At 42.0% G+C, this 8020-nt stretch overlaps 1 protein-coding gene across 1 annotated transcript in view; it reads left to right on the top strand.

Moving 5' to 3' along the window:
- Hsd17b4 (hydroxysteroid (17-beta) dehydrogenase 4) overlaps positions 1 to 7734 on the top strand; it is an 89041-nt gene extending 81307 nt beyond the window's left edge. Inside the window, exons 23-24 of the mRNA NM_024392.2 lie at positions 1104 to 1231; positions 7318 to 7734. Coding sequence (NP_077368.2) covers positions 1104 to 1231; positions 7318 to 7407 — 218 coding nt within the window. The 3' untranslated portion in view covers positions 7408 to 7734. The remainder of the gene's footprint in view (positions 1 to 1103; positions 1232 to 7317) is intronic.
- Positions 7735 to 8020: the final 286 nt, after the last annotated feature.

Genomic DNA, 8020 nt, shown 5'->3' on the forward strand with positions numbered 1-8020 from the left:
TGAACTCAGAGACCGTGGCAGCATGCACAAGGCCTGCACAGGTCTCAGCACTAAGAAGGAGAAGTGCACACAGTGCCCACCCTTACTTTTTATTGTTTTATTTTGTTCATTGAGATTTTGGAGTAGGGTCTTTCTACATAGACCTGTCCTGAAATTCACTATGTAGGCTGGCCTCGAACTCACAGAAATGCACCTGCCTCTGTTTTATAAATGCCGGTGTTAAAGGTGTGTGTGAACACGCACAGCCCAAGAAGCTATTTGCAATTGCAGTAGATTCATGCTGAGAAAGTTTGTTCCAGTGGACTGTGACTAGGTACATCAACCACACCCCAGGGCAGGTCCTGTGTCCAAGGTATTGGTCAGAACAAAATGAATTCTCGGCTGGTATGTGTGAGTTCATGTGCTTTTTGTTTTGTCTTTTATTTGTATTATTTTCTGTTTGATTTTTTTCTTTTTTTGAGAGAGAGAGAAAGACCATGGTATGGGTAAGGATGTGTGAGAGGAGTGGGAGAGAAAAAACAAATTGTATGAAAATAATTAGGAATAAAATTATCATACATTATGACTTATTTGTGAATAACTAGAGTGTTATTCAAATTTAGCTCTAAAATCTTGCTGCTCAGGGGCTAGAAAGTTTGGAGAACGTGATGAGCTCTGAGCAGCCCCACATGCTGCTACTGCACTAACCTTCTGTGCTGACTGACTTTAAAGTCCTTGGTTATACCCAGCCCAGCAGCTTCACTTCCCTTTAGTAGCTTGTTCTACATTTAACTCATATTGAGTATTTCTATCATGAAATTCTTCATTAAGGAAAAACTGCTAACGGCTTGACTGTTTTGAAGACCTTTCTAAAGAGTAGGACTTAGAAGCTCCACCTGAAGGAGCAGGAAGTCACTGTAGGAAGTGCTGTGAGTTGGGGCTCAATCTTGCTCACCGTGAGGTCCTGTCTCTAAATGAAGAGAGTACGTGTTCTAGAAGTACAAGGATAGAATACACAGACATTGCCTAACTTGGAAACTCTAGCGGTTTCCATTTTGTTTGGCTTTTGGAGGCTGTGATATTTTTGAGGAAAAAGTGACACACATTGCTTTCCTGTTTCCCAGCCATTGACCTGAAGAACGGCTCTGGAGAGGTTTACCAAGGCCCTGCCAAAGGCTCTGCTGACACGACCATCACAATTTCTGATGAGGATTTCATGGAAGTGGTCCTGGGCAAGCTTAACCCACAGAATGTAATGTTATTAAAGTTTTATTTACGAAGTCTATTCTTAATATTCTGATTAGCGATTCATTTTTAAAATTACTATTACTATTTCAGTTAATTATTTTTCAAAAGATTTTTTTAGGGGGTCTAATTCCTGTTTACTATTTACTAAAACAATATAAAACCTACACTAAGTGTTTTGAATATACAGTTTGTGGTTTAAAATTTGTGTGTGATTGGTATAAGATTTCAGTTACCAAAATTTTGGGATATTTGCACAGTTTTTACTGGCTTAGGATCCGTAATTCAAAAATTAGAAATCTAAAATGCTCCGAGATTAAACAAAAGAACAAAAAAAAAATGATTTGCACTTCTCAGGAAGTTTCAATTTTTGAAACATCTTGGAAGTCAGGGTTTTGTATTAGTGACATTTAGCTAGTATACAGCATTAATAACTCATTAAAAACCCAGAACTAGGGTATTTTACTAATATTCACTGGGTCACTGAAGTTGACGCATTCTAAGGAATGTCAGTACCTTCTGTGACTATTAATATTATCTGAGACTGTTACCTGTCTTTAAACACAATTGCAGTAGCTAGTAAAGGAATTGTATGGAGGAGAAAAACTTGTTATTTTTAGTTTGTGATTATGTTGCTTGAAGTTCCAATCTTGTTATCTGGTCCTTACAGTGGATGGGCTCTGACAAGTGTTTGAATGCACAAGTATTAAGAAACAACTTCCACATAGTAGCAAACTCATGAAATGAAAGAATTGAAGAAAACCTGATTAAAAGCTATTTACTTATTTATATGCTATGTAGAATACCTGTTTATAAAATATCTCAAAAGTGAGAAACTGTCTGAGAAACACATCTGTTACTCAGTCCCTGTGAGAACCACCACGGAGAGAATTGGGAACAACAACCAAACCAACCTAGGCTGTTGTTTCCTTTCCAGGGTGCACAGCTAAGGGGTTTTGGGTTTATACATCCACAACAGGAGAGCAGAAATATAGTTTCGGCCACACCCTGTGAGCCTCCTGCCTCAGCTGCTCTGCTGTCAGAGTGCAAGTGAATACGACCAAGCATCTCTCCTTGTGAAACACTTGGACTTGTACCAGTGTCAGTCAGGTGACACGTACTCAGGCCCCTTAGCACTATTACAGCAGCCAGTCCCAGAGAATTTTCCAAGTAACAAAGCCAGCGTTAACAGTTAATGCCCGTCCCTGATAGAGTCATTGCCCCATTATTACCATATAGTGTGCACCAGCTCTGCTGTCTAGACCACCTATCTGAATTGTTGGAGTCCCCAACTCTTGAACAGTAGGTCTGTGGTTTTAGGATGTTATACTGCCCAAACCCTAGTAGTGATGGTCAAAAGGATCTACAAGAACCTGTGGTGCCAAACTCAAGATTGCTTAACAAACCAATATCCCAAGAGACATTTTCAGGAGAAATTTGGTTTCTAAGAAGGCCATCCTCTGAAAGTAGTTGTGATGTCTACTCTGCCACGCAGAATAAATCTCCATGTAAGATCACTATGAGGCTCAAGCGCTGCCCTAGGGTACGTCCTGACTGTGGTAACTCTTTAGTAACAGGGTTAGAGAGATGAGTGGCTAAGAACACTCCACTCTTGGAGAGGATCCAAATTCAGTTTTGAGCACTGACATCAGGTGACTCATGGCTCTAGTGCCAAGAGCCCTCTGGCCTCTTTGAGCACCTGTACACATAAAGTCGTGCAGGTATATACACATATACACAGTAAATCAACCAATCAATCTTTTAAATAAAAGAGCTCAAAAGATCATGGCTGAATGAAATTAGGAAGACATGCAGGAAATAAATGAGATATTCTGCAAAGAGGAAGAAATCTTGGAAAACAAAGAAGTCAATAAGATACAAACTTTAGTCAAAAGTCCCAACCAGATCAAATAGAGAAAAGAATTTACCTTGAAGAGAGGTCTTTCAGAATGTCACAATCAGACATAGGGGATAAAATAATCAGGAGACTCAGTGTGTGTGAGATGCCATGAAAGCCTCAGACAGCTGTGTCAGTGCACACAGAGAGAGCTAAGGTTCCGGACATAGAAACTTCTCAATGCATTTGTGGTTGAAAACTTCCCTCATGTTGGGCAAGGCCTGGGCATCCAGACCAGGACTCAGGCTTCCCAAATGAATGTGATCAGGAGGAACACTCACTGCCACACAGTGGGACCGTCAGAGTACAGCTCAGAGGAGGACTCTTTACACCTGAGGAGCTGAGAACTCACAGGTGAGCCCTCAGCGGCCCCATCAGACGGACAGGAGAGTGCAGTGGAAGTGCTGCAGAGCAGGAGAGCATGGAAGGATGCGCCTCAAGGCCGGAAAAGAAGTAACTGCCAGTGAAGGTGATGCCTTCTGGTCAAGCTCTCCTCCAGATGCAAGCAGCAGGGAAAGATGGTGAAGACAGCAGCAGTGTGGAGGTGCCTCAGGGAGTATCCCACCTGAGAGTAGAGAGGAGGCACCCTCAGGAGTTAGGAAGTGTAATCCTTGCAGACTGGTACAACCATTCTGGAAATCAGTCTGGAGGTTCCTCAGAAAATTGGACATTGAACTGCCTGAGGATCCAGCTATACCTCTCTTGGGCATATACCCAAAAGATGCCCTAACATATAAAAAAGACATGTGCTCCACTATGTTCATAGAAGCCTTATTTATAATAGCCAGAAACTGGAAAGAACCCAGATGCCCTTCAACAGAGGAATGGATACAGAAAATGTGGTACATCTACACAATGGAGTACTACTCAGCTATCAAAAACAATGACTTTATGAAATTCGTAGGCAAATGGTTGGAACTGGAAAATATCATCCTGAGTGAGGTAACCCAATCACAGAAAAACACACATGGTATGCACTCATTGATAAGTGGCTATTAGCCCAAATGCTTGAATTACCCTAGATGCACAGAACACATGAAACTCAAGAAGGATGACCAAAATGTGAATGCTTCACTCCTTCTTTAAAAGGGGAACAAGAATACCCTTGGCAGGGAATAGAGAGGCAAAGATTAAAGCAGACACAGAAAGAACACCCATTCAGAGCCTGCCCCACATGTGGCCCATACATATACAGCCACCCAATTAGACAAGATGGATGAAGCAAAGAAGTGCAGACTGACAGGAGCCGGATGTAGATCTCTCCCGAGAGACACAGCCAGAATACAGCAAATACATAGGCGAATGCCAGCAGCAAACCACTGAACTGAGAATGGGACCCCCGTTGAAGGAATCAGAGAAAGAACTGGAAGAGCTTGAAGGAGCTCGAGACCCCATATGAACAACAATGCCAAGCAACCAGACCTTCCAGGGACTAAGCCCCTACCCAAAGACTATACATGGACTGACCCTGGACTCTGACCTCATAGGTAGCAATGCATATCCTAGTAAGAGCACCAGTGGAAGGGGAAGCCGTGGGTCCTGCTAAGACTGAACCCCCAGTGAACTAGATTTTTGGGGGGAGGGCGGCAATGGGGGGAGGATGGGGAGGGGAACACCGATAAGAAAGGGGAGGAGGGAGGGGGATGTTTGCCCGGAAACTGGGAAAGGGAATAACACTCCAAATGTATATAAGAAATACTCAAGTTAATAAAAAAAAAAAAAAAAAAAGGAAGTGTAACCCTACGGGAGCAGATGTATAAGAGAGTGACAACATGTCGGTGTGGTCAGCCACCAAACTCTAACCCAATGGAAAGGAAAAACAATGAGCAGAGAATTCAAAACTAGGAGAAAATCAGCATCTCACCAGCATAAGCATAGTAACCAAATGTAAATGGTTATACTTCAACTAAAGCACATGGACGTGTCGAATGAATTAAAAAACAAGGTTCAACAATGTTCTGTTACAAGAATCTCATTTTACTAAGTAAAATCCCACATGGACTGAAAGAAAATGGAAAGATGACATTGCAGACTAAATAGGAATGGTGAGTGGGACAGTGTGCGGCTGCATTTGTATCTGAAAAAGGAGACAGAGACAAAAACAGATGAAGTTCACTGTTCAGTGACCAAAAGTCAGTTCATCCAATTATAAAGGAGTGTGTATCTAATATTGGAGCACTGAGTTTTAAAAAACACTGTTAGATGAAAAGAAATGATAGGCTTCAGTACAGTAAATAATGGGAAAGCGCTGTGCCCCACACAACAGTGAATAGATGATCACTCAGTCAGAACAAGTGAGAGTTAACCCTACTGTAGAGCAGCTGTTTCACACACCAGATGACTCAACATTGCGGATCATCCAACCGGTACAGAATACGCATCCTCTTGTCAGCAAGTGGGACTTTCTCTAGAATAGACCACATATCGAGCTATCCTCAATAACACCCCTTAAAGTGAAAACACCAGGCCCAGATGGCCGAGTGTTCCCTGACTTTTCAACAAGAACTAACAGCAGTGCTTGCCAGGGCAGGAATCCTTCACACTCAGTCAGTGAGGAGAGCATTGCTTTGTTACTCAGAAGTGACAAGGACACACATGCGTCATAGGTAAACAGACTATTCTCTACAAAAATACTTGCAAGGCAAACTCTCAACATGTGTGTGTGTGTCTGAGGGAGCACGAAGACAGACACACAGACACACACACACAACCAAAGGAAGTCATTCACCATAGTCACATTTATTTTATCCCAGGCGTGCAAGGATGATTCAACATATGCTAATATGTCATCATATCAAGAGAACAAAGGGAAAAATCATATGACCATCTCCATAATGCATTAGAAAGTATTTAGTAAAATTCAACATACCCTTCCTGATATGAGTCCCAGCAAATTAGACAGAGAAGGAACAGACGAGCACAATAAAGGATGCATATGACAGACCACAGGTGATCTGACGGACTGGGGAAAGCTGGCGCATGTAAGACAGGGAGCAGTGCGGGAGGTTACTCTCCCCACTCCTAAGTGCTAGCCAGAAAGAAATAAAGACATGCCCTAAACAAGGTGTGACGGAGGAGACCAGCAGACATGGGAAAGGCTCATGGGCCTCGACCCTACACAGAGAACTACAGGCATCTAAGGGGTGCTGAGAGATGGAGACGTAATCTTACCCTGGGAAGAGCCCCAGGTTGATTATCCAATACCAAGTGATCAGCCTGAAAACACACATACAAGCAACATTAATTATATGGACTGTGCAGATTGCATTTATATATTTAAGAATAGACTCTATGTGTGGGTGTGGGGGTACTTGTAACACCAGTTAAAGAAATAGAGTTTGAGAGAGAGAGAGCGAGAGAGAGTGCACGAAAGGTGTGTATGGGAAGGGTAGAGGGATGAAAGGGAAGGGAAGAAATGATGTAATTATATTTTAATTTCAAAACCCTTTAAAAAAGACATACAGAGGACAGAAGAAAGCTAAAATATTCATTTTTGCAATAATGTTGCAATAATGTTTTTAAATGTAGAAAAACTATCAAGAGACTTAGAAATGTTAAAATGTGGAGGGTTTAAGAATTCATCTAATACACCAGCCTTCTGCTTGCACATTATTTAACTCACGTGACAAGGGTGTGTTACCGTCCTGAGTTTTCGGAGACATAGGGGCTGGAGCTTCAGGAGGTTCAGTGGTTTGCCCAGGTTCCCGTTGCCAGTAAGTGACAGGGCCTGGGCTCATCCAGTCTTCCTATGCTGTTACCTATCACCACAGTGTGGTACTGTTGTATTTTGTATTATCTGTGGCCACTGTGTGGTGCAGGTGTGATTAGCATCTTCAGTTTGCTTTTCAAATTTTGAGTAGAATAGTTGTATCAAGAAAGAATGCAATGCAGTCTTTTATTTAGGTAGCCTCAAATCCACATGTGATAATGAAGTGAGGTCAGAAGTACAGATTCAAACAGTATCACCAAGCCTGTCAAGTCAGATAACAGTCTGTGATTTCTCTAGATGTGCGGGGGTCTTTTGTTCTTAGCTAAAATTATGTGTGCAATCTATAACTGTTAAACTCTTATAGGTAGACTGAAGCTGCCTTCCTTGTCCAGTTACTAACTCACCTGCTGTCAGCCTGAACACCGTCCTTTTGAAAGAGATGAAGTGTAAGGCTAACTGTTGGCCTTCTTCCCCTCCCACTCTGCAGGCCTTCTTCAGTGGCAGACTGAAGGCCCGAGGAAACATCATGCTGAGCCAGAAGCTACAGATGATTCTGAAAGACTATGCCAAGCTCTGAAGGACCCACTGCGTGCTTTAATAAAACCAGAATCATTACGTTCTGTCTACGCAGTCATGCTCCAGCCTTCTTTGAAACGATCCACGGTAATGTGCAGCAGAAATTGCTTAACATTTTCAGATTCAGATAACTTTCAGATTTTCATTTTCTACTAATTTTTCACATATTATTTTTACAAGGAACTGTAATCTAGCTAGCAAATAATTGTTCTGTTCATAGATCTGTATCTTAATAAAAAAAAAATCAACCAATCTGGTTTCTCTAGACTTTGTAATAGTGTTAGCACTGAATGGAGAATTGAATGAATAAAAGCCACTTTACCTCGTCTCCCTCACTGCTTCTCTCTGCATTGATCCCCTGTATTTCATGAATTTCCCAGTAAATCCTCGTTTTCTACTGTTAGGATAGGCTGTTCCTCAGAACAAAGTCTTTGTGCTCTCAAATAATTCTTTGATCCCCACTGCTTGAAATTTTATATTTTCACCGTGCTTTTAAATCCACCAAAGATAGGACATGATTGCTTCACCGGTGGCCTGGGATCATTTAGTCTCTCTCTAGCAGGCAAGATCACACAGCTGGGCCCCTACATTTGCCTTGGTGCAGTGTTCCTGGC

Source organism: Rattus norvegicus, chromosome 18 (assembly GCF_036323735.1).
Source record: "Rattus norvegicus strain BN/NHsdMcwi chromosome 18, GRCr8, whole genome shotgun sequence".
Classification (NCBI taxonomy): domain Eukaryota; kingdom Metazoa; phylum Chordata; class Mammalia; order Rodentia; family Muridae; genus Rattus; species Rattus norvegicus.